Genomic DNA, 27899 nt, shown 5'->3' with positions numbered 1-27899 from the left:
TTTTTTTTTTTTCTATTTCAGTGCAATGAGTAATCGGGAACATCAGGACGGGGGAGGAGGGAACAGCACCCAAAACTCATGGGTCCAATTTGAAGAAGAAGATGGAAATCAACAGTCGGCTCCCTCAGAGGGAAACACCCCTGCTGTAATAGATGCTCAGTCCGTCCAGGTAAATTCGCTTTTGCACAGAGAAAATTTCTTTCTTCAACTCTGTTCTGGCGTTTCTTTTCATCAACTGAATTTATTTGTAATCTTAGATATAAGGAGTAAATAAATGGTATGATTTGAATATTTCAGGTTAGCCTTGAGAATCACAGTCCTGAAAAGACGTTGTCAAGAACCATATCAGAACCTGCAAATGGCGTTCGCAAGTCTTCAGTCACCTCTCCTACCACTCCAAGCAGTATTACCTCCACGAACTCGATTGAAACGCGGGTGACCATGTCGCAGCTAAGCCCAACACAACTCCAAAATGTGCCCTTACACGATTCAGCATCTCGACCTCCGGCAAATGCTCAGCCTGTCATTAGACAAGGATTTGGTAAGTTTACAGTACAGTTTAGGTCTTGGCGCTTATTCTGGTTCCTACCAGAAAAGAAAATTGCAAGGAAAGTATTGCACTTATATATACACTTTTTGAAATCAGACAAATTTGCTTTAATTTACTCTTTTCAGCAGTCGCAGTTATGTAATGAAACTGATATTAACATTAACATTAATAGTAATATTAACGTTATCAATAATACCATTACTGATATCAAATTTATTCCTGAATATTTATGTTCTTCACTGTCGCCGGTAATGTTATTTTGTGTTGCATCTACTTATTGAAGATTTTTTAAAACTTTTATTGTAAGGAAGAGATTGTGATAAATATTATATTAGCGCTTATGCATTTTGTAAGGTCATAAATGAACGTTAAATAAGTTAGGAAATAGAAATTATGAAAATCAAAGCAAGTTTTGATATGTTAGTTCAGTACAAGTTTTGAAAGTAAATGGTGTATCAGACACATGGAAATTCCTGAGAAGCAGATTAGAGATGCAATGGAAACCTCAATTTCCTTGTTGATTAAGTGATGTGTTGGTTTCATTTATCCAGACAGTTTGGTAAAAGCGGAAACCAGGAATTGCACTTTTAGTCACTCTCCATTTTAATTGCTTTGCATAAGGCCTGAGGCCCACACCATGCCTCTTGTTCTCTTTACCACCTTACCCACTTACAGGCCACCACTGAGCAAGGCCCTGTGCTGACATAAGGCCAGCTTATTCCAAAGTAACAGTCACTTTCTTGCGGAGAGTTTCGATGAGGGATCAAATTAAAAATTGCTCCTCCCGACCTGACAGACTCATGGCACGTGTTTTCTTGTTCAGGATTTCCTTTAGCTTTAACCAAGTTGCTCATTGTGAATTATTAAAATAGTTAAGCAGTTGTCTCTTCAGCTCCTTAGGTGAAACACTTCTAAGTTTTTTTCTTGATTCCCTTTCTTTTCTGTAATAAACATGTTCATTGAACATCATGTCCTCCCCTTTTCTAACTGTATATTGCTTGAAATACTCTTTTAAATAGAATTTTTTCTTCTGAAAATAGTAATACGTAATTTAATGATTACTAAGCTGGCATATTTCAACCCTTTACATTTCAGGCTACCTTTTGGAAATACTTCATCGTTTTCTCTTTACATCATGTCAGTAAAGTTATAGATTATTTGGAGTCTGTAGAATATTGTCTTTTCAGCAAATGGAGATGTCATAGTCACATTGCTTCCCAAAACACTTCCATGCCATGGGTCACACCAGCTCAGTTTCGGCCAGAACTGGTCCCTGAAGAATTAATGGCGCAAGGTTTAACAGTAAGTTGTAATCTTAAAATGTTTTAGATTTTATCATGAAAATTGCTTCCCAGTGCTATACAGAATATGCTTAATTAGTTTCTTATCAGACGCTATAACACTGTGCTGTAACCCAACCAATCAAGAAACCAAACCTGTTAGTTATAGCTCATCGTAAAGAATAAATAAATAATAGCCTTGCCTATAAGACATGTTTAGAGTTGACAAAATCCCATAAAATATTAAGATTTTTTATTGCCACTGAGTTTTATGTAACCCCAAAATGTAAAAAAAAAAAAAATCTGCATTTGATACAGACATAGATTACCCATTTTTTTTGTGGTCTTCATAAAGATTATTTTCCTTGTTTGTCTCTTGTGTGAGTTGTTTGCAAGATTTCTGAAAAAATGAGTGATATCCATGGAAGACTATTGTGACTATTTGATTGGGAACTGATACATTATTCAAACACGCTAAGGGATATCAGCATTATTGATAAGCCTAGTGCCAGTGCTGTTGTCAATATGGATGGTGTTACAGATACAGAAATAGGAAATAATTTTTTATTATATAAATCTATTTACATTTTAAACCTTTTGGCTGTACTTTAAAGGTATTTGTAGAGAAGGTCAAGACAAAGGTCATTTTGGTAAGTATCATTGAGCCAGACAATACATTATTGAAAACACAGGCGTTCATGAAATTATACCTTGGAGATTATATGAATCTTTATCCTGATCTTGGTATGAATCCATACTCAGGTCTAGCATGAATAAGCTGTTTAGCCTTTTGTTGAAATTTGTGTCGAGTTTGAGATACGTTTTTTAGAACCAGATGAGATAAGAATATCAGATTCCCTTCTAGTGATAGAAAACTTTGAAATTCAGGAATACTATACAGTAATTCTTAGTTGATGAAAAGGAAGTATAATTAGTACCAGGGGAAGCTAGGAATGACCCTGGACCTGCTCTCCCAAGCAAGACTGAGGAGCAGGGAAGTCAAATCAAGAGTTTGGAGAGAAAATTGTAACAGAAGAGACGATATATACTTTAGCAACCAAGGTGAAGACATTATCAACTTACCTGGTATGAAGTCAGGACTATGGCTGTCGTTGTAACCGTCGCTCCACCTTTGGAAAAATGGAAGAGAAATCTTGCACTAGCACCACAGCTCACCAAGAACTTTCTTAAGTAGCATAGCGTTGTATAGAGGGAATTGGTGGAAAAGTAGCAAACATTGAAATACCCTTAAAAAATGAGATGCTGACCAGAATACCCAGTATGAGAAAAAATTTTGTATGAGTAGCTATAAACAATTTAAAGCAAGAAATGATCAAGGATGTTGTTTTATGGCCATGGCAGTTGGGGATGTGTTGGATGTTGAATACTGTGTTCCATGTCATTAGTACAGTGTAATTAAAGAAGAAGGTGATTGCTTCATTATCCTTCCGCAAGGTCACTTTGTTGGGTGTAAAAGCATATTGAAGTATGTAAGGTAGTGAACAGTACCGTATGAGTGAGAACGCAGCAAAGACTCATGACAAGAAGTAGGAGGTCGAATAATAAAAAAAATTCATTGGAATTAGTCAAGAGTACAAAGAACAAAGATTAATAGTACGGTTGTAGGAGGAACTTTGGAAAGTGGCAGCATAAAGAAGTAAATGAAGATGCAAGAGACATGCTATGGGCATGTTGATGCTTTAAAACAAAAATGTGAATTCATCGAAAAGGGTCAGAGACAAGTGGGTTTCAGAGATGAGAAAATTGTATGGTAAGGTAAGGCTAATAGTGTTCAACAGAGGTTAGAGGCCAGACCCTGAATATTAGAAAATTAAATATAAAATAGACAGGCATACTGCAAGCCAAGGGGTCATGGGTAGAATCAGTGCTTCTTTAGGATGAGTCAAACGTCACTTAACTGTTGAACAAGAAAACTATGATCATTCATTCGGTACTGTGATATTTTAGTCTTAAGGTTTTATCATTTGTTGAATATATTCTTATGTCAGTATAGAACAGTCACTGTGCCAGATACAGTAAAACTTGGCAAATCATGAAATTTGGGCATCATGACTAATAAACTGTATTTTCCTTTTCCTTCAGCTAACTGTAGAAGACTATGTCCACATTATGTCTCAGCTTGTTAACGATCACCGATTCACAATGTACAATGTTTGCTACAAGCGAATTCTTATGGCTTGGATATTCCTTGGTTTTGCCATTCTTTTGTGCATCCTCTTCTCAGGATTGAAGCAGCTAGCACTCTTTGGTGCTGGCATTGGTTGGTTGATGGTTAATGCAGCAGCAATCTTCTTCTGCATGTGGATTAAGATCAAGGTATTTTACATTCATTGTGTAGCTAATGATTCCATTTTATTTTTGCTCCATTGTACAAGTTTTATGTACTGGCCTCTTACTTTACTTTCATGGCTGTAATCAGAAAAGGTAATTCATTATTCTCTGTATGACTTTATTTAGTAATACTGTATGTACTGCACTATTAAATGTTACCGTAATTTTTAAATTTTGTTGAAGTAGATAAATTTGGATGTAATGTCTTTTTCATTTTTCTCTCCCTTACCTAGTTAAATAAGGCTCTTGAAAGGTGTCTAGCAGGCATCAATATCCAGCTGTTGCGGCATAAGATACTTCTGGGTCTTGATGATCGAGGGAAGTTGTCCTGTCACAAAGTTAACCTTTGTTTCATATATTTTGATACCCATGACTGTGTGGTAAGAAAGGATTATTTCACTCTGTATCTTTTTTTATAAGCCTTCTAATATATTTGCCATATAACAGGTCTATTTCAGAGGTATTATGTGGTATAAACACTTTTTGTAGGAAATGTACTGCATTATTGTTATAATTATATGTTGTCAGGCAAAACTTCAAGAAATTATTGAGCAAGAAGAACGGGCTGGTCGTACTGTTAACAGTGAAGAAAATAAAATTTCCCCATTACATCAGCGAATGGATATTGATGATTCAGATATAATTATAACAGGAGCCACTAATACACGTATATCCCGGCAACAGGTAAGTAATGTGCAGTATTTGTATTTTTATGCGTTTTTCTTTGATCGAATTTAGTTTTTTTTTTACTAAATGTTTTCATTGATATACTGAGAGGCAAAGCATGAGTGTTTCAAGAATGCTTTATTGTTAGCTTGTGTTGACTTACAAATTATTTTAAATGGCTGGTGTTATATGTTGCAGTATGTATCTTTCCTTTATTTATGTTCGTAAATATATCACTTTGAAGGCCTTGAAATAGAACAGTACGTTAGTTTAACCTTATAGAAATAGGTAGCTAAGTTACAGAACTACTTTATATATGTAATTTTAGTAGATAATGGCTGCATTGAACTATAGAAGTGATTTTAGAAATTTGTGAAATTGACTACTGAAAACATGTTAGGCTATACAGTTCATCTTTACTCCTTTTAAAATAGTTGCTGAGTAAAAGGAAAAAGGAATTTTAATGGCAGATGGAATGTTTGTAAGTTTAATTGTATAGCCAATAGAGCCAAAAATTTGACTTAAGTTTACTTTAATATTAACGGGTTAAATACTTGTCCCTTGGTTTGACACTATACAGTATTTTTTTTTTAATTGACAGCATAGTAACAATTTTTTAGATTGTGTTAATGTATTGGAGATGGTCATAAACAATGGGATATATCTACTCAACACAAGAAGAATAACTTTCAAAGGAAATATTTTGGAAATACAGTAGACATTCTCCTGTATACAGTGTCAGTTCGGGGGTCCTTGCTACTGGCAAGGTCAGGGCACAGTACCCTAAGTTAAGGTTAGGTTTAGGGAATGTAAGTTTAGGATGTATCCCAGTTGAATTACAGACACTATCCTACTTGCGAACATTTAAGTTACGAACATTCACATTCAGAGTTTCAAAGAAACATGATCGAAATTAAAATTTTGTTCGGAGCGCTCCTCTTTGCCATCTGTCAGTTCAGATTTTGTTCTGCGTGCGTATTCTGCTTAGTAACAATTCTTGCCGCTACCCATGTGTACAGCATCCTATCCAGAGCCAACCCACTCCACTGCCCCAGACTCTTGTACCTACATTAGTGGTAAGACGTTCTCTGTTGTGCTCCAAGCTATTCATGCGATTTTATCGTGAAATATTTAGCCCATCCTCTATTTATCATGGCTAATGGCAAGCGTAAGGCAAGTGAAGATAGTGGCAGTGGTAAAAAGCCGCAAGCTATCTCAGTGGAAACTAAGGTGGCGATTATAAAGAAATTAGATAGTGGTGAAACAATGGTGGACGTAGCAGACCAGTATAATATGAATCGTTCAACTACTGGCACAGCCTGTAAGAACAAAGAGCGAATTACGGAACATGTTAAAAGTGCTGTGCGTATGCAGTCAACAGTTATAAGCAAGAGAATGGGAAAGCTGGCAGAAGAAATGGAAAACCTTCTGGGTATCTGGATGGAACACCAGAGGCAAATGTCTTTACCGCTTAGCCTCATGCTGATTCAGGAAAAGGCTAAAAGCCTTTTCGACCACTTGAAGGCTAAGGCTGGCAAAAGTGCTGCAGATGAAACATTTGCTGCAAGTTATGGATGGTTTCATCGCCTTAAAAGACAAGCTAACTTGCATCACGTGGTGAGGCAGCGAGTACTGACAAAGCAGCAACCGAAAAATTTCCCGAGATGCTCAAGGAAATCGTTGATTAGGAAGGTTTTACCCTTCAGCAATTCTTTAACATTGACGAGACAGGCCTTTTATGGGGAAAAAATGCCAGAAAAAACATACGTCAGCAGTGAAGAGAAGACGATGCTAGGATACAAGGCTGCGAAGGATAGGCTAACCTTACTGCTGGGTGGCAACACATCAGGAGACTTCAAGCTAAAACCGCTCTTAGTGTACCACGCTGCAAATCCACAGGCACTCAAATACATTGCAAAGAGCTCTCTACCCATAATCTGGATATCTAATAACAAAGCCTGGGTTACTCTTGCTATGTTCGAAGACTGGTTTTTCCATCGGCTGTACTGCTGCGATAATGGGATTCCTTTCAAGATTCTCTTGATCTTGGATAGTGGCCCGGGGCACCCACTGCACTTAGATGATTTCCATCTGGATGTCAAAATTGTGTATTTACCCCCTAACACAACTTCACTCCTTCAGCCGATGGGGGTCAAGGCATAATAGCCAATTTCAAGAAATATTACACTCATCGTATTTAAAGGCAAGCATTGAAGGAAGTGAATGACCCTGGTGTGACCTTACATGACTTTTGGAAAGGATACAACATTTATAATTGCATCAGGAATGTTGATACTGCATGGTATAAAGTAAGTGGAATCAACATGAATGGAGCATGAAAGGCTTTATGCCCTCAGTTTGTCAATGAGGAAAAGGGAATCGTTAACAGTCTCGTTGACAGAAGTGGAAGAGGACTTTGAAGAGCTGTTTGAGTTTCATTCAGAGGAGTTAACGAATTAAAATTTAATGGAGCAGGAAGAAATGAAAAGAACAGACGAATGTGAAGAAGAGCCTCTTCCTTTAAAGAAGAAACGAAATTGATGGACGAGAGGTTTTCTCTTATAAAGCTTTAACTATTTTTGGAGAATCAGGACCCAAATGCTGAGAGATTCTCAAAAGGAGCATCAACCATCAACGATGCTATCCAGTGTTATCGTCTCATTATAACGAAAAGAATAGAAAAACAATGCAAACCTCCTTAGACCAATTCTTCAAACCAGTGCCCACAACCTCAAAAGCATCCCTCCCCTCCGCTGGCTGCTTGCTCCTCAGATGAAGAGGAAAGTGATGCCGAAGAAATCCTTGCCCAAGAAGACACTGACGACCCGCTGCCCTGTAACTCCACACCTACTCTCCTCCCTCCTTCCATCACCTCAAGCCTACGCTACCTGTTTCAGAGTTCTCAAGACAGGTGTTTGTTAATAGTAAGAGTCAAGTGTTGTTAGCAAATCAGTTTTTAAAATTTTGTCAGTCTTAATCTTATATAATTTATTCAGTCATTTAATTTTCAATGAGGTGCAGCTTATTCAATAAAATAGATTTTATTTTATACAACAAAACCTTTGTCCATTGGTATGTGAGTGTAATATTACAACAAAAACTTGTCATAAGTGATTGTTTCCTTTTCCCAAATAGTGCTATGTATGAAGTACATCATCCAAGGATTTCATACTTGATACTGTTATAATAGCCTTATTTTAGTAAGGGACTTTTACTACCATCTCTGCTACTGATAACTTTTCAGTTCGTGCATATACAGTAAGCTGTAAATTTCTTTTTGCAAAATTCTGGAATAATCTGTCATTTTTATGTTGATGCCTGTAAGGGTGCTGTCACACAGGCTCACTTTCTAGCATCTTTTTGCCTTATGTTACCCAAGGCAGCCAGTACTGGTAGCACAAATGAAGGAGCCCATGTTATTCATCTAGCAGCCAAAGATCGTCACCTTTGCTTGCTTGGAAAATAGCATATGCAGTACATTCTCACTTATCAACATTGTAATTCAACTCAGCACAACAGAAGCAGGAGTAACTAGTGGTGTTGTATAGCATAAATGATTTCTTTAAATATTTTGTTGTAAAACAATAAGTTTCAGTTTTAGCATTGGTTAGGTCTATAGTGCATAGGCTACAGTCTTTTTAGCCAAATAAAAGTTCTGTTATGAGTATGTTCTAATTGATAAATTTGTTTGCAATATATACAGCATTAAGCACTGGCATATCACTTGGTTTTATACATAGTGACTGTTCCTTGAAGTAAGAAAAGTCATGGCAAGAGTTTTGGCTCACGTGACAACACAAGCACCTTTTGTGCCTTTATTGGAGGTATAGCGTCACAAAATGCAGATGCAAAAAAAAAAAAAAAAAAAAAAAAAAATCTGTGTAAGCCTTAAGTTCAAGAGATTCTTTAGTGTTACTATAATTGCTGTTATGTCAGAAGTTTCTCTTCAGCTGTGGTTGATCTTAGTGTTTTCTTTATCAGATAACATGCATATATAATTTTTTAACAGTTATTCTTTTTACATGCTTTTATTTAACTTGACTTCTGCGTCTGCCTGTCTGTCTATCGCCAAATCTTGTAACTCGATTTTCGACCTGTTCCCTTCGTCCATTGGACTTGAAATTTAGCATGGTTACTCAATCCCGGTGACAATACAACCTTACAAGATCATTAGGTCAGCAGTGACCTCTAGTGACCCTACAGTGACCTCTCCCAGTATCTCAGGATTTGCCTGAAACTTTGGAATTTTCATAACTTCTTTGACTTGGTAGAATCTATCTTCTATATAAACCCCTCATCCTTCCCTCTTCCATCCCCTTCCCCCACCCATCCCCCTCCCCTTCCAAAGCAAACGATCAAGTGTTAATTCAGCTGTATCCTCTCCCACCCCTTCCCTCTTCCATCCCCTTTCCGAAGCACACGGTCAAGTGTCAATTTAGCAATGTCCTTCCTCATCCCTCCCCCTCCCCTTCCCTCTTCCATCCTCCTTCCCCTCCCTTCCCCCCTCTCCCTTCCAGAGCAGGCGATCAAATGTTAATTCAGCTGTGTCCTCCTCCTCCCCTCCCCTCTTCCATCCCCTCACCTACCCTTCCCCCTCCCCTTCCGGAGCACATGATCAAGTGTTAATTTAGCTGTGTCCTCCCCCTCCCTCTTCCCTTACCTTCCCTCTTTCATCCCTCCCCTTCCACTTCTCCCTCCCCTTTCTTTCCCCTTCCCCTCCCCCTTCAAAACCATACAAGTGTTAATTTAGCTGTATCCTCCCTTCCCTCTTCCATCCCCCTTCCCCTTCCAGTGCATACGATCAAGTGTTAATTTAGCTGTGTCCCCCCTCTCCCCTTCCCTTCTCCCTCCCTCCCCCCCCTCCTCTTCTCCCTTCCAAAGCATGCGATCAAATTTAATAAAGCTGTGTCCTCCTCCCTTCCCCTTCCATCCCCTCCCCTCCCCCTCCCAGAGCACACGATCAAGAGTTAATTTAGCTGTCCTCCCCTCCCTTTCCCTATTCCATTCCTTCCCTTCTTCCTCCCCTCCTCCCATCCCACTTCTCCCTCTCCTCCCTTTCCCCTCCCCCCTTCCGGAGCACACGATCAAGTGTTAATTTAGCTGTGTCTTCCCCTCCCCTTCCCTCACCCCTCCCCTCCCCCCTTACTCCTTCCTCTTTCCCCTCCATCCCCTTTCCATTTTCCTCCCGCCCCTTCCCTCTCTCCACCTTTCTCCTCCCTTTCCCCCTCACCTTCCTCCCTCTCCCCCTCCCCTTCTCTTCCCGCTTCCTTCGCCCTCCCCTCCCGTTTCTTCCCCTCACCTTTCTACTCCCCTTACCTCTTCCCTCCCTTCCCCCTTCCCTCACCCTCCCCCGTAAGCGGACATCAGTTTTCGTTAACTACAATCATAAATCGGCTATAATTTCTGTCAAAACTAAAAGGTATAAAATAAAAGATAAAATTTTTTTAACATGCTTTTATTAAAATGCACTAAAAAGTAAAAAAATACTTTTTTGAGACACACCAGGATTTTCTTACAATTAATCATGTCTACAAAAATAAAAGCGTGGGCCCCAAACATGGAAGGAAATGCTACAAGAAAAGAAATAGATTTTTTTTTTTTTATTTCTTGGAACGTTTCCTTCCATGTTTGGGGTCCACGCTTTTATTTTTGTAGACATCATTATTATTGTAAGAAAATCCTGGTGTCTCAAAAATTATTTTTAACCCTTTAGTGCATTTTGATAAGAGCATGTTTAAAATTTTTTTATTTTCTTATTAAATGTATTTCATTATACTGTATTTCTCTTAGCTTTTCCCTTTCTTCTTAAACACACTGCACTGTTATGTTGGTTCAGTTCTGTAGAGGTATTTGGGAGTTATCAGTAATGATTACAGTATAGCTCGAGTATTTTAGAATCACATTCTAGCTTAGATACACGTCCTCTGTTTGTAGAATTTGATTCCAATTTTCTTGTAAGAGACATTTGAGCATGCTGATTCAAAATCAGTGTCACGTTTACTTTACAGTTGTCATGGGATCCTAAATGTACTATCCAAAGGAAAACAACAGTTTCAGCCTTTTCCATTAAAACCAAATCAATGATATTTCTTTTGATAAAGGACTAAATTTGATTATTTAAACACTAGTTTTTGGTCATTGCATTTATGCAGTTTATGGATGACCACGTGTAGGTTTTTTCTTACCTCTGGTGTTTTATTTTAACAGCAGCCAAGAATATCTGTTATACAGTCGACCCCCGGTATTTGTTGGGATTAGGGACCACAACCACATGCAATACATTGAAATCCGTGATAAGTTGGAACCCCTCTAAAAACGATTAAAACTGCCTATTTTAATAGTTCAGACACAAAATATACCTTAAACTATCGTCCTAAAGCACTTTAATATCATTTCAAAGTTATTGTACAACATTACTGTGCCCTTAACAGTATATGGCTTACAACTAGGCGTGAACACTCCTACAACTGTTACTGTAACCTTACCAAGGTTGAAAACTAATCAAGTTATTCCAGTATTCAGGTACATACATTTGTTAATGTAGATAGGAGTGACACTGGTGCATTCTCAAGTACAGGGAACAATTAAGCACTGTACCTAAATATGTACTGTATTTAAATATGCATTGAAAAAATGTACGAAATAATGAGACGTTTAAGATTACGTAAATCATACGGGTACTCACCAGTTATGAATGTTGATTGAAGATGATGATGAATTAGCTGTGCAGTCCGATGAATGACAATGAAGATGTGACTGCACAGCAGGTCATATCTTCATTGTCATCCCCTCTGGTTGCGCCTCTTAACCATTCTTCAGGCGCTTTGTCCACCAGTTGCACTTCTTCAGGGGCTTCGGGAGGCTGTGGAGGGTCCTTCTTCATGGTGATAGATAGCTGCTGTTGCTGCTTCTTCATGCTGATGAGGAGGTTATAACAGGGCAACATGCGTGCATCAAGGCCATTTATGAACTTTGTGGAGCGTTCCATGGAAGGATCCCATGTTGAAGCCATCTCCTGCAGCTCACTAGCTGCCCTCATCATTCGGGACAGACGTTCCAAAGAGAAGCCCTCATCCTCCATTGCACCTAAGTATTTCATCTTCTCAAGATACATTTTCTTTTCACAAGCTTTGTGTTTGGAATTTCCCAAGGGGTGGTTTTGGGGTGAACATTTTTTAAGAAAAAAAATTAATTTTATTGATATTTTGCTGTGTTTACATTAATATTAATATTTGAAAATTAGTAAATCATTTTTTTATCATAAAAAGTCACAAAAATACTGTAGAGTAAAATGACAATGTAACGACGGGACAGGTTCCGCAGACGTAAACAAACCCAACATTTCTTTTTAGATATAGTCCCACTGTTCTACAAGCTACCCACGTATTTTAATATGCTCTATCATCCTAAAACACTTTAATATCATTTCAAAATCATCTTACAACAGAGCAAAATATCAATAAAATGTACAGTATGCACAATGCACAAAATGTAAATGTTGATATGCACAGTACCTTGTACTGTATACAGTGCGCAAATGACCCAGCATCTCTGCCCAGCTTCCTAGTTCACCACGTGTGCCTCTACTGTTTGTGTTCTGTATCAATGCATATCAGTTTACTGTACTTCGCATATCTTTTTAAATTGTGCCTTAAGATGCCTCCTAAGCGTCCTGCTCCTTCTAAGGATTCTGGCAAAAAGCCTAAACGTAAGAGGAAGGTCATGACGCGCCAAGAGTAGGTAGGACCTCTGGAAATGTTGAAGGAAGGGAAAAGTTACGCCGCAGTAGCCGCCCACTCTGGCGTGAATGAGAGTACCCTGCGGTACATCGAGAAGGAAGAGGATGAGAGGAGAATGCTATTTGCGACGATCCTTGGTAGAGATGAAGTCGGCACCCTCATTGATGCCCACTCTGACAAAGTCCGCCAGTGAGGAAGAAGATGGGACAGGTTCAGGGGACAGGGACGAGGAGGAGGATGAGGGCCTGTCTTCGGAATGTCTGTCCCGATCATGAAGGCAGCCAGGGAGCTGCAGGGGATGGCTGAGGCATGGGATCCTAATATGGAACGCTCCATAGAATTTTCATATGGCCTTAATGGGATTTTGGGGCCCTCTAATAACCTCCTCGTCAGCATGAAGAAGCAGCAACAGCAGCTGCCTATCACCATGAAGAAGGACACTCCAAAGCCTCCAGAAGCCCCTGAAGAAGTGCATTAGGTGGAGAAGTGCCTGAAGAAGGGGAAGAGGCGTCCCCAGAGGAGATGTAACGCCTCTGCTTTGCTGGGCAGTCATATCTTCGTCGTCATTCGTCGGACTGCACAGCTAATCATCATCTTCAATCAACATTCATCACTGGTGAGTAACCATATGATTTACATAATCTTAATATTAATATTGCATTTGAAAATTAGTACTGTCAATCGTTTTTTATAAAAAAAATGTATATTTAGTCACGAAAATAAAATGAAAATATGGTAGTTAGTGAATACTGTACTGCAAATCATTTTTATCGTAAAAATTAAAATTTAGTCATGAAAATAAAATGAAAATACAATAATTAGTGAATATTGCTCTACGAAAAAATCCGCCAATTAGTGAATTTTCCGCGATATGTTTGGAGATACTTTCCACAGAAAAATCTGCGATTAACTGAAGCAGCGAATGCTGACCCGTGATATAACGGGGGTTGACTGCATGCTGTTATAAATTGTATGGTAAGAAATCTGTGATTTAGGTTACTTGGTAAGATCTTTAGTATTTGTTTGCATGGCATTGTCATTGATAATAGGTTTCAGTTGCAATGTTTATTCATTGGTATGTTACTCATGTTGATAGTTACTTTGAAGAGTGATCGTGACTCATCAAAGATTTGTTTCATGGCATTTTTTACTATCTGTGATCTTAGCTTATTCATTACAAAATTTCAAAACTCCCTTTGCTTCCATGGATGTTTATTGCTTAGTCTGTAGATATGTTTATTATATAGAAGAGTTTTTTTTTTTTACTCTGTTGTTGGAACATGACAAAGGAAGAATAGGTATAGTATAATGATATATTACTGCGCAGTATTTATTATATTGCATGAGCTAGAATTAAAATTTTTTTAGTGTTTTCATCAAATTACCTGTGATGAAAATAAATGAGTTTATTCATGATTTCTTATGTCAGTCGTTGGTAAAATGTTTACGTAGATAAAGTTTATACAGATTTTTCATGCTACTGATATACCACAATTTACTGTAAAAGTGAAGTCTGAAAAGAAAGAGGAGGAATACATCTCATTACATTGAGAGTAGGGGCAAAATTTCACCAGTGGTGTACTATCTTGCTTTTGTTTTCTCATAACATGCAGATCTACTCATGTAGAATAGTGTTATTCTGACCATGATTTTAAAGTTACTGTACACAGTATTTAGAAAACTAAACAGTCTCTCATTACTGCACAGGCACTAGGAATTACAGAGAGGAGTTGGATATTCTTTCACCATTGGGAACTCTTTTGAGATGAAGGTCTTGTTAGACTCTTGGACAACATATGTGATGTAACTAAGCAGGGAGTTTTTACTTGAGACTACTTGCATACCTATAAAGCTGTGGAGCTTTTAAGTATTGTAGGTAAACTATTTTAGTTTCCTGGTAGCGATCTGATCATTTTATATATGTAAACACAGTACTCAGTCAGAACTCTTATGTATTACTTCACAAGTATAATTCCTCATATTTTCAGTGTTTTTTAGTTCCCTTTTGTAGACCTGTTTGCAACAAGGTGGAATCATCTTCTGCCTATTTTTTGTTCATCCGTTCAAATTCCTTTGGCACGAGTGGTGGGCACCATGCTGTTAAACTGGTCAGGTCTGGACTATTATGCCTCCCCCCCCCTTGCTGTCGTCCATATATTATCATCGGCAAGTTACCCCATGCTAGTGGTTGATAGATCTGCCCAGACTTCTCCCAATCAGGAGGAATCTCCTGAAGCATGAAGCAGCCAAGGGAGGTAAGGTTTCATCATACCCCCACAAGCTACAGCTGACTGCATGAAGACTGTACACCTCCATCAAGTGCCTGAGGGTTCTTGAGAGCTTGTAGGAAGGCCATTATCAGTGCTGGAAGGGAATCTACAAATCAAGTCTACCAACATTAGTGGTCAGTGTGTGGGTCCTGGTGCCATTTTTAGGGACTTTGAGCGCCCATACCTTTATAAACAACATTATTGAGTTTCCCCTATTTCTCAGGTATGAGAAAAATTTTTAGTAGTAGCCATTAAAGGCTATAGCATTTGGCTTCAGTTCTTAAGGGCCCCACAGACGATATGACCGGCGGATCAGGTTCAGTTCTAACTCCGGTATCCATGGTGCCCATAGACGTTCGGATTCACTTAAGTTTGCCGAATCTTGGTAGAGTGAACACATGTCAGCTCTGCTCAGTGATGAAGCTATAGACTGCACTCTTGAAGCAGAAATCGGGAGACCCAGCGAAAAAGAACCTGGATTAAACTATGGCTGAAGAAGAGAAATGAATTATCTCATGATTATTTATTAATGAATTGAAATTTTACCCTGGTGACTGGTTTAATTACCCGAGAATGGACGAGCAGACGAACGTGAAATTATTATATATGGTCTCCCCTCTTATAGAAATAAAAAACGCTCTTGTACGAGACAGCCAGTATCACTGTACGAGAGGTTCCTGCCCACACTTCACTTCGGCGCCACTATTTGTTCCTTGGGGCATATAATCCCAGAGACGTGTAAAGCAATTATTCAAGCTATATGCAACACGTGTTTACAAAGGTAAAAGGTAACTATGTTGCATACACAGCATCCTGCATAGTCTAGTGGTATATAGTCAAGTGAACACTAGGTCTATGATCCGTTAAAGCAGAATAGGCCCTTAAACCTACGTTTCTGTAGCAAAGTAAGAGTAAAATGTTCAACTTTTTTGTACATAAAACTTGTAATTTATGCAAGGAAAATTTAAATATTATTGAAAACTATCATAAATGCACACGCACACACATATATACATACATATATATATATATATATATATATATATATATATATATATATATATATATATATATATATATATATATATATAATGTGTGTGTGTATTTATGTATTAGTACTGTTGTTTAAATTACATTGTTATTCTCCGTACATAAAATAAAAGTTTATGATGGTAATATTTCCAGTAATATTTTAATTTTCCTCCAATAAATCAAAACTTTTGTGTACAAAAATTTATATATATATATATATATATATATATATATATATATATATATATATATATATATATATATATATATATATATATATATACATATATATATAAACTTTTTTTGTACACAGTTTTTTATTTATTCAAGGAAAATTAAAATATTACTGGAAATATTATCATCATAAACTTTTGTTTTATGTGCGGAGAATAACATTGTAGTTTAAACAACTGTACTAATACATAAATATACACACAAACACACACATATATGTGTGTGTGTATGTGTATTTATGATAGTTTTCAATAATATTTAAATTTTCCTTGCATAAATTGCAAGTTTTACGTACAAAAAAGTTGAACATTTTACTTTTACTTTGCTACAGAAACGTAGGTTTAAGGGTCTATTCTGTTCTAGCGGATCATAGACCTACTGTAGTGTATGCTAGACTATATACCACTAGACTATGCAGGATGCTGTGTATGCAACATAGTTACCTTTTACCTTTGTAAACACGGTATATACACACACACACACACATACAGTGAACCCCGCGTATTCGCGGGGGATGCGTCCCACACACCCCCGCGAATAGGTCAAATCCACGAATGCTTAAAACCCCTCTAAAAACACTTAGAACTGCCCATTTTGATAGCGTAAACCAAGAAAAACCCTGTAAAAATGCTTATACCTGAGTATTTTAATAGTTTTATCATAAAAAGTGCATTTATTCATGAAAATTATATGAAAATACAGTAATTAGTGAATATTGCTCTGTGAAAAATACCGCGAATGGGCGAATTTTCCCCGAATGGTGGCTAGATATGTTCCACAGAGAAACCCGCGAATGCGTGAGTCCGCGAGCCATGACAACGTGAATACGGGGGGTTTACTGTATGTATATATATATATATATATATATATATATGTATATATATGTATATATATATGTATGTATGTATATATTTGCATCCTTCAACTGTAACTTTCAAAATAATTTATCATAAGCATCATTTCTCTTTCCTACGACGTTCAGTAAACTCTTCCAAGAACTCATCTGCCGACGTAGCTGCCATGTTACCCTTTCAGCATCTAGTTGAAACTGAAGTAAATCTTGAGATCACGCCACAGACGTGGAGGTTTCGGGCCACCTGAACTAAAATGGGAGCCACGAACCTGGCAACGGCAGGTTGTGGGCTTATCGGAGAGGCCGACGGAACTCCACCCACTTTTGGTCGGAGGAGAACACCATAGAATAGATAGCTTACGGTTCAGACGACCGGATCCGGCAATTGTAACGTCTATGGGGCCCATTTAGACATGTAGGCCTCATCTATCTGAGGACAAAAATATCTGAGATGTCTTTAAAGGTTTTCAGTTGGAGGTTCCCTGGTCTCTGGCACCCCCTTTATCTTGGAACCTAGTTGTGGTTCTTAGGTTCTTCATATTGCCAACTTTTGAAACTTTAGAACAGGCTCTGTTTGAAGAATTTTCTATATGAACTCTCCCCACTGGGTACCATTGGCTACAGTCAAGAGAGTGAGCTGTCAGCATTGCCTTTTAAGGTAGGTTTTGTTAAGGACAAGGTAGTTCTTTCCTTTCTGCTTTTATTTTGGGCTAAGAATGATTTGCCTTTGCCTTTACCCAGCTTTGAACCATTAGTGCCTCATGAGCTGAGTCCCTTTTGTGTCCTGTAAAAGCTTTAAGGATTTATCTGACTTGGACCCAAGTTATTAGAGCTAATGTAAAGACACTATTTTGTAATGTTCGGTAGCTGGAAATTCTGATGAGTAAGAATACAGTACCCTTTTTCATTAGGTATTTGCTTAAATACTTTTATGCTAATTGGATCCTGATATCTTAAGGTAAATGATCGGGCATGACACACATTGATCGCTGAATTTTCACTTTTCACTCAATATTGAATTGGTGAAACAAAAAAATTAAAACTTTAAGAAAACCTTTCAAAAGACTGAAGTTTCATTAACAAAATAAGCTATATGAAACTGCCATGCGAACTAAAATAAGCATGTGAAGTGTTCGTAAAATAAGTGTCCAAGGCAATTTTGAATCCAATATGGCGTCAACCAAAATGGTGATGCACCCTGAACAGCGCTTGCACACTTCCTCCTTCCCAGCGCTCTTTTAACGGTGTACTGAACACTGGTTGTGCATATTTGTAATGTTTATTGATATTAATCAAGATTTTAGTTGCAATCAGCACAATAAAACATTTTGTTGCCTATACTAGTGCAAGTATAAGACATGGAATTCCCGGGGATCATGTGGTTGAACTGAAATGCATTTTTACCCTGTAATCCGTGCTGTTATCTTACTGACATAACAACTGAAACTCCACAATAATTATTTGATCGAAATTATACACATTTTATTCTTAATTCACTCAAAATACCACTTAAGATACGTGAGAATGTTTACAGCACTTTACTCCATTAAAGTAACGAAACTGTGGCGGGAACAATTTTCCAACCTTGTTGTGCTGCTACAAACATTCGAGAGTGGACGACGCATTGGTGAATTGTTCATGATAAAAATGTAGTATTTTGTTGTTAGGACTTTTCATTGATTTAAGTCCATATTACTATGTAAACTTCTCAGACATGTAATGTGTACATATGAATGCTACCACTTTGGCCAAAAATGCAAGAAAGTTGAGTATGACAATGATCTAGAATTGGTACTAGAGTTAAGATGCCATGTCAAAATACAGGACTGAAATACTGAAATAAAGGTTTTAAATCCAAAATTATCACTTAAAACAGCATTATAATTGACAAAATTTACACTATGTATGTAATATAATATTACACTGTATGTAACATATATTAATAAATAAAAAAAAACTATAGGAAAACGCAAAAATTAACTACATCGTAATGTTCTCAGCAAAAGCGTTGAAATTTGTCTCAGGAATCTGGTTTGTTCCAACAACAATGAATATTATTAAATGAATTATAATGAACACGTAATACATTTACTCAGTTTATAACCTTATTCTGGTGTTTAATTACCAATTATTTAAATAATTATCTAATGAAAAACAAGAAAAAGGTAAGCAAATGAATCAGTTAATCTTATAACACTCCCAGTTCCCTGAGTGTTTACCACTGATATACGGAAAGCGGGATAAGCGCCATTTTCATCAAATTTTCTGCAGATTTAACATCTAAATGGGCAGTTTGTTTACACAAGTGACTCAGCAAATATTGAAGACGTCCACTATCACCTCCACTTTAAAGTGTTTTAAGATAAAAATTTTAACAGCATCATGGCAGATGAGTTCTTATCAGTGATTTACAACTAAACCACAATGAACCATTGTTTAATCGAAATATGCCATTATTTCGTAATTTAAAGAAAACAGTTACTTTGACAGGAACATAGAGGTCTCTTGAACGTCTGTGCAGGAGGGGGCTTTATTCTCATTGATGTTGATTGGGAGCATTCATTTACATTTTCTGGAAGTGTTCATTTCAGCGACAGGGAATTCAACGACTGTTTCTAGACGTGAAGATCATTTACTACCTTTCTTGAAAGTAAAGCCACATGATAATTTTGAGCGGTGGCAAAATCTCTTAATTTATGGAAGAACTTTTCCCTAGAGAAAATGATTGTAGTTCCCAATGTCATTGTGTAATTCTGTATTTGGTGTGAATTATCTTTTAGATGTGGCGGTTCAGTGCAACTGCAGTGTTGGCTCTTCTGGTTTGTGCGGGGGATACTATGTTCTGAATAGATCGGTAGCTTTTTCTTTCTACTGTTTTTAGATTCTGATTTCTTTTTTGGGAAACTTGGAGGTACAGTACTCAAGGTTGAGTATAGAAAGTGTACCTTCATGTCTGTAGGTACCTGTTACTTATCCATCATTGGCTCTGCAGGGTTTTGGCACAGTAACCCTACCCCACCTTCTGCTGAAGGGGGCACCTTCCAAAGAGACCCGTTATCGTCGTGATTAGGTTCTTATACCTGAGTGACAGACCTTTTAAGGTGGCAGTAATAGCCAATGGATTAAATTCACTAGGTGAGCAAACACTTGTTTTTACATAATTATTTTTAGTCTTTAAAGGGCTTGCTGATTTCCACTTTGACCACCTCTTTTCAAATGTGGGAATCAGTTATATAATGGAGAGGTAACCTTCATTGAAAAAATATAAATTTAGTTTAAGAGTTTTTTAAATACTTCTTTATTACAGTACTGTATATTAATTGCCCTTCCCACCTCCCTTGCAAACTGCCAAGCGTTAGTTAACAGCCCAGGTTAACAAAGGACTCCTTCGTGCTGAGTAGTAGATCAAATTTTGAAGGGCCATACTGCTGTGTAGATAAATGTGCACATGCTGTATCCGTTTCTATTTTCACTTTCAGGCAATACTGTAAGGTTCAGGATGTGTCTGATTTACCTACTGATACACCCTTGCAGATAGAAACAGTAATGAACACCTTTAAGAAGTCATCATGAAATGTAAAACTTCTGTTGTCACATTCTTAGCCACTGATTTGAGTTATGTGATGTTTTCACTACAGTTGATGAAGATAATGATTTCTTTCTAAGACCACCCGTCTGTACCGGCCAAGCTTTACTCTTTATATTATGTTACTTAAGTGATGAACTGTATGGTTCCTGAGCCCACCCTTGTAAAATAAACTGAAAGTAGCATGCTGCCTGGGGCATGCTAAATTTAGATGATTGAATCTAAGCTATGGGGTTCAGTGTCCTGATTCTAAGAACTTAAGTTTTTTCTGGCCTTGAAGTGGTTAACAAGATTTTCCTCAAGGAGATTATAAGATAAATTATTTCATCTGTACCCTGTAACATGATGATGAACTTAACAACTAATGACTTTGGTAACGATCCTGCTGTTATGCTTTGCATAGTATAAGAATGGAAGCAGAAACAGTGACAGAGTCGAAGGAAAACTAAAACACTATAGTAGAAGTAAAATAAGTTGATTGAGGTGTTACAGAGCCTTTAACAATTATCAGATAGCTTTTCAGTGATTTTTCTGCTTTCTATGCACTGCTGTACTCTTTGAATGTGACACGTTGTTCGTGTGAAAAATAATAATTCAGTAATAATAATAATAATAATAATAATAATAATAATAATAATAATAATAATAATAATACATGGTGTTGAAGGTGGTAGCTGCATCAGCGGCATTCAATTTGTATAGAGTTTTCTATATTTTTCTAATAATTGATTTTTCTAGGTTACTGCATTCTGCCAATAACACGCCGATACTGGTCATACTTGGAGAAGACGGCAGGTTGCAAAATTAGGTAGTTTATTTCTGATGTACACAGTAAATCAGTAACAGGATACTGAATTATGGAGTTCATCGTCCGTAGAGTTGTCCTTCAGGAAAAATTTTCTTTTGAGTTGTCCTTCAGGAGAAAGTCTTTTTCATTGTTAATCGCGGCCACGTTTCGCTCAGGCTCCACTGAGCATGGGCACGCCAAAAGACGGGAGTAGACCGACTTTCGGTGTGAGTCTTGTTCTGTATATACGAGAAGGTCAGTGGTGGGTCAAATTCAGCTTCCCGCTGATTGGAGGAGGAGAAACATTTGCGCTGCTTATTGGCTGGCGAGATTTTCTCACAAGCCAAAAATTTTACCACTGATGGTTTCTCTGCTGCAGCCTTGCTGAGCGGTGGGACTGGTGTGTGACGTCATTCTCTGGTATTTCCCAGTGAATATTCTGATTGGGCGCCAGGCGGCTCCCAGAATCTCCATCATTGTGAGTTTCACGTTTGGGATTGTCATTTCTTGTGGTGTCTGGTGTCGGTCTGTCAGCTACAGAAGCAATAGGTCGCCTAATGTTGGTAGGCAGGAGGAATACCTCTTGGGTGGTATTTAATAAGGGCTTCTCCTGCTGTATTAAGAGCGCCTCCAGCAGCTGTAGGCGCCTTGGATCAGGGGCTTTTCCGATTACTTCTGTATTCTCTCATATGGTTTTTTACGGCACCTTCTTGGGCATGACAGGAGATTCTCTTTGCCAGTTTCATGGTGGTCATACTGATAGAGGCGCCGGGGCATCTACAGACTGGGCATTTGAATCGGTATACCACATTCGACTGTTTTAAGAGGATCTCTCGTTAATGGGGCCGGGTTTTTTTCATAATAAGTTTCTAGTGCGGCTGTTTTGATAGTAAATGACGAGGTCAAGCCACGTGTCGATGTCAGTAGTAAAGATATGGTCTGCAATGATCTGCGTGATGTCACGTTCGCCTTCCAGGTATTTTGAGTGCACCTCGCCATATAGGAAAGTCGAACATTTCTTTGCGGGTCGGGCTGCAGCTGCTCCCGGTTGCTGTACCACCAGTCCATTGCAAGAAGGATTTCTTTGTTGACTTGCTTATTGGAATACCCATTATTTATGAGTACTTGGGAGGTGCAGTTTAATTCTTGGTGCGTGCCCTGCCAAGAAGAACATTGCATTAAAACCCTTCTTACGAAGGCTTTGATGGTCGCGTTCTTGTATCTTGAAGGGCACTCACTATCTCCGTTAAGGCAGAGGCCGAGATTCGTCTTCATCATGTAAATGGAGGTCTTCATGCCATCATCGGTTTGGCAGACAAGGACGTCAAGGAAGGAGAGCTGGCCGTTGTTACAGCACTCAACCTGTACATTAATTCAAAGAGCTGCATTCTATGAATGTGCGGCAGAGCATTTCTGTTCCATTCTCGTCCTCAGCCTGTACGAAAATGTCATCAGGATAACGGGCGTAGATGCGCGGTTTTGGGATGTGTGAAAAAATCCGCTCCTCTACTGAAGCCATATAGAAGTTGGCGAAAAACACACCTAAAGGTGAACCCATGACAATGCCGTCTTTTTGCCTGTACATGTGGCCCTTATGAGTGGAAAAGAGGCCTTCTTTGTGCATATTTCCAGGAGGGCCCGTAGTGACACTTCGGGGATATTTAACTGGGGCGTAGAGGGGTCCCTGTAGACACAGTCGATAATTATATTGATGGCTTCGTCTACGGGAACGTTGGTAAACAAGGATTCGACTTCCAGAGAGGCGATAGTTCCAGTTCCAGCAGTGTCCTTGGTCTTTTCTAAGAATTCCGCTGATGAATGAAGGTTGTAGTTGTTGGGCACATAGGGCGCGAGGATTTTATAAAATCATTTAGCCAAAATATAGGTAGGCGCATAGGTTTGGCTGATGATAGAAAAATAGAGAAAACTTTATACAAACTGATGCCGCTGATGCAGCTGCCACCTTCAACACCACGTGTATAAAAGAGGGTCTACTGCCCATTTAAAATAATAGTAATAATAATACAGGCAGTCTCCGACTTATGGTGTGGGTTCCGTTCCAGCGGCACGCCGCCAGTCGATTTCCGCCATAAGTCGGTGCTTATTAATTAACAGGTGGCGTAAGCGCTGTTAACAGCGCCGTAACTAGGTGCTTATTCTTGTTGTAAGTGCCGCTAATAGTGCCGTAACTTGATTACGGCAACCTAAGTAGATACCTATTCTTGATAAATATATTAGAAAAAGTGCTGTAAGATCGGAACGCCCTAAGTTGGAGACGTCCTGTAATAATAATAATAATAATAATAATAATAATAATAATAATAATAATAATAATAATAATAATAATAATGTACTCGTGGAAACACTGTAATGGGTGTTATCCAAGACTTTGGGAATAGGATAATATGAAACGGATCAACAATGGAAGAAACATTTACTTATTGAGCACAGGTAGGGGAGCCAGAAATAATTTTATAAATACAAGGTACATAGTTAACACTGTACATTAATCATTTTTAACTTAGTAAAATTACTATTGCACTCGCAAGCTTTAAGCAATAGGATAATATGTATTCAGGTAAAGCTATTTCACATAATAGATGTATCACATGCTTGAGAAGTGCTTAAAATCAAGTAATTCAAGAGGGTATTGTGGAACACAAGACTCTCTTTTTTTCTGCTGTAGCAGGTTTCCTTAATATTATTCGAGTTTCGGTACTTATACATATATATTTTTTTTTGTTGAATAGCCATGCCTCTTGTTTGTTATCACATTTTGGTAGCGCTTATGTGTTTTCGTACTGTATTTTGTTAAATGTAATCGGCTGCATATATGGTATTTAATTTTGTAATGTTGTGCATGTTTGCATGGAAATACTGTATGCATGTTGCAGGAAAGAGCGCAACTTCTGCTTGCTCGATACAGCCAACGTTGGGCCAAGGAATTTCTTCGAAAAAGACTGGATTGGGCATTTGATGCTTCTGCCCGATTGGAGGGCTTATCTCCTCCTGTGTCTCCACGTCATCTGCCCACTGCACGCTGCCTCTGCCAATACATAGAGGAACATCTGTCAGTCAAACTCCCTCGTAATCAGCAGGCCTCACGGGCTCATTGTGCTTGCATTGTTCGGTTCTGCCAAGATGCTGAGTTATAAGTAGATGCAATGAATTACAATGCTTTTCACTCTGAAATTTATTATTTAATTTTGCTTAAAATAATATTTTGTATTACCTGTTATGTGCTTTGTAATTTTAAAGTCCAAAAGGCCCAATTTTCCAGCGTAGATTTTAAGTGTACTGTACAGCAATCTAGATTTTGACAGCTGCTTATACATGAATTGTATAAACAGAGGCTTACACATACATTGTACAGTAATTTATTTACTAGTAGGGTAGTAGCAGAATTTCTTCAGATCTGGCAACTGCTGTAGTTTCTTTCTTTTCACATGTAATATACTTGCTATTAACATGATAGGCACAGGGCACTAGTAATCTTTTGCAGTCGGTAATGAGTAATTTTGTGAAACCATAATTTTAAATAGTGATAATACATTCCAACTAACCACTACTACTACTTCATAATCATTCCAATAATGTAGGGTAGTTTTTCTAGCATAGTTTGCAATATTTCCTGTGGCATTTATTTTTGTTTTAAATGAAAAACTTTTTTTCTACTTTGCTTGCATTCTCTATGTCTCAAATTTAGCTAAATTGGCATTTTGATCCAATTCCATTTTTATAATTTTCCTTGGTTTTCAAGGGACCACTTCAGAAATTCATAGCATGGTGCAGGATACAGCACTGCAAATTAATAAGGATTATTAATTTACAGTCAGTTGATATTTAGGTGAATTGCAAGAAAAATGTTAATTCCTTGTTTTTTGTAGGTTTAAATTTGATGTCTTTTGATATTCAAATAAATAAAACATTGTTAATTTTGGTACACATGCATACATACCTGATGTTTTGAACATCTATTATACTTTTCAGATACCTAATATTAATGCAGTTTTGAACTGTACGAAAGACATGTTTGATTTAATGCAACTTTCTCAGTGTTTATTCAAAGTATTTTTCACTATAAGCGGGGATAATTATAGTTGCTTTTCTTTCAAGTCTCTTTCCCTTACCTGCTCTCCCATCCCCATCTTTCATATCCTTTCCTTTGCCTCCTTTTAGATTTTACTGATGCTATGCTTGATTCCCAATATGCAATTAGTATATACTGTAGTACTGCAGTGAAAAATCAGAAAAGAAGTCAAGTGAGATTTTTTTTCATGCCTTACTTGCATCTCCAAATTTAGAACTGCTAATTAATATACGGTAGCTTGATCACAAGCTATGAAATCTCAGTTTAATCTTTTGAGGGTCTGGAACTCTTGTTATCATAAGTGTATACTGTAGTCTATATTCAAGGACTTGTGTGCTGAGTTCTTCCATGGCACAGAATACTTCTTCAAGGAGCAAAAGGCAAGGGTAACTATGGATCATTCATGGAAATATATGGAATTGAAGTTCCAGGAATATATTTCTGGGCAGATTCAGAGATATTTCAAATACCAAAGCAAATATTACAAATTGGTCATCACTTTAATAATATCCTGGCAACTCATCATGGTAAAAAGTTTGAATGGTAATCAACTCAATCGTTTTGATTGCATTATTGCATGATGTTGGTTTAGTCTTTGAAGAAGTCCAAATGAGTTTATCAGCAATTGCTAAATTACTATTGTTGATAGTTGCATATCATGCGCTCTCTCTATCAATACATGATTTACATTTTGAGTGCATTTTATCAATCTGCCATCATTTTATAGCTGGAGTAATGTGTGTACAAATATTGTCTACAACAACAATTTTATTAGAGGCATAGCTATGATATAAATATTTGTTAGAAAGAGTGCAGTACTGTATCCACAGTTGTGAAATAAAAGTAAACTTTAGTTCTATACTGATAGGTAATAATCGAGTCTCACTCAGTTGCAGTAGCTTTTCTTTTGCACTGGCACTGATCTACATGCATTTAGCTGTAAAAACTAACACATCTTATGACTAAGGTTTTAACATGTTTATCACTAATTTCATTGCATCCTCACTTTGGGCCTTTCATTTCTGGGACGTATTTGAAATTAAACAAAATATGACTTGTGTTTCACCCTTTACTATTCACCTTTGTATTTTACTCTTCAGTATTCTCACTTTGCTTTGTGTAGTTGATTTTATGTCAAGAAACTGATGTAGCTGTGGATGTTGCTTAGCTCTGAACAGTGCATTTTCTGAACAGTGGTAATGAAATGCATGTTTTGATCTGTTATTTTTATATATGTGTTCACTGACTTTAATTATAAAAATTCCAAGATATAAATTTCAGCACTCATAACTTTCATTGCTTGTATAAAAGGTAATCTTATGTATAATGTAAAAGGTGTTTAGTTATGAATATAAATTTTTTTCAATACCTCTTTTAATTCAGACCTGAATGTTTTGTACTGTAGCCAGTTAAAAAATATGAATGCTTATTATTTCAGTGATCAAGTAATCATATCTTCATATTATGTTGTATGACTACTTAATCTGTAGTTATTGTACACTTAACATCTTGTCTTTTAATGCAAATACATTCCGGGCTGTAATTTTAAAACAGCATCTGAGCAGAACCCTTTTTGTTTTTGTTTTAATGAAAATCTTTCAAATTTTTCCTTCTTCAATTATACCTAGTTTTTGAAGTTTATGTTAAGAGCTCTATACTGCTGGCAATGGGTGAGCTTGGCTTGCAGCGTGGGTGTTTGATGATATGTGGAAAAGCATGTTTTTATAATGGCTATCAACTGGTAACTCCCTTCCTAGATATACTTTGGGTTGAAGATATGAACATTAGACTAAACAGAATTTGGTATAATTAAAACTTAAGGTTTTGTAAAGTAATGGTAGATTGGGCCTTGCTGTATACCGATTATACTATAAGTATTATAATATGAAATGAGCACTGCATTTACTCATAAACAAAGCAAATGTGAAGCAAGCCTCTGCAAGTACTGAGGGCCAAAGCAAACTACATTGAGGAAGTAAGACTTCAAGGTTTGTATATAATAATTGGGCTGAGTTTTTGTTTCCATGCTTCAATTCTTAATTGACTTTATCCAGCCCCAGATGGTAGAATTAGTGTCTCTGTGGATGACAATGATAATATATTTTATTCAGTGTAAATAAATGCTATATAATAATATTTGCCAATACATTTCATGTTTCATCAAACCCAATTACTTTACATCAGTCTTCTCTGAGAAGGCAATTATTTCCAGACATGTCCCACAAGAAGTTTCCCCTCCAACCTTTCTGAATATGCATCTAGATCCATAAGGCACTCCAGTGCTGAACACTAGGAATTACCCTGCGTGTTTCTTGTAAAACAGCATTGGCAGTCCCATCCCGCAGAAAATGTGACTTATGATCTACTTAATTGTAATAAGATCCATTAAAATCAGTCTCCCCTTAACCCCCATAGTAGTAGTGCCATCAGTGCACCTCGTGGTGCATGGTAGGATTTACT

At 37.5% G+C, this 27899-nt stretch overlaps 1 protein-coding gene across 1 annotated transcript; it reads left to right on the top strand.

The window, feature by feature from the left end:
* LOC136854538 (transmembrane protein 268-like) lies at positions 1-26495 on the top strand. Its single transcript, XM_067080947.1, is given in 8 exon segments — positions 1-169; positions 298-541; positions 1738-1767; positions 1770-1852; positions 3934-4167; positions 4416-4562; positions 4711-4866; positions 24244-26495. Coding segments are annotated over 8 exon segments (1299 nt in total). The 5' UTR covers positions 1-25; the 3' UTR covers positions 24505-26495.
* The last annotated feature ends 1404 nt before the right edge of the window (positions 26496-27899 follow it).

This window comes from Macrobrachium rosenbergii, chromosome 1 (assembly GCF_040412425.1).
Source record: "Macrobrachium rosenbergii isolate ZJJX-2024 chromosome 1, ASM4041242v1, whole genome shotgun sequence".
NCBI classification, from domain to species: Eukaryota; Metazoa; Arthropoda; class Malacostraca; order Decapoda; family Palaemonidae; genus Macrobrachium; species Macrobrachium rosenbergii.
This window is presented reverse-complemented; position numbering and strand designations above follow the sequence as displayed.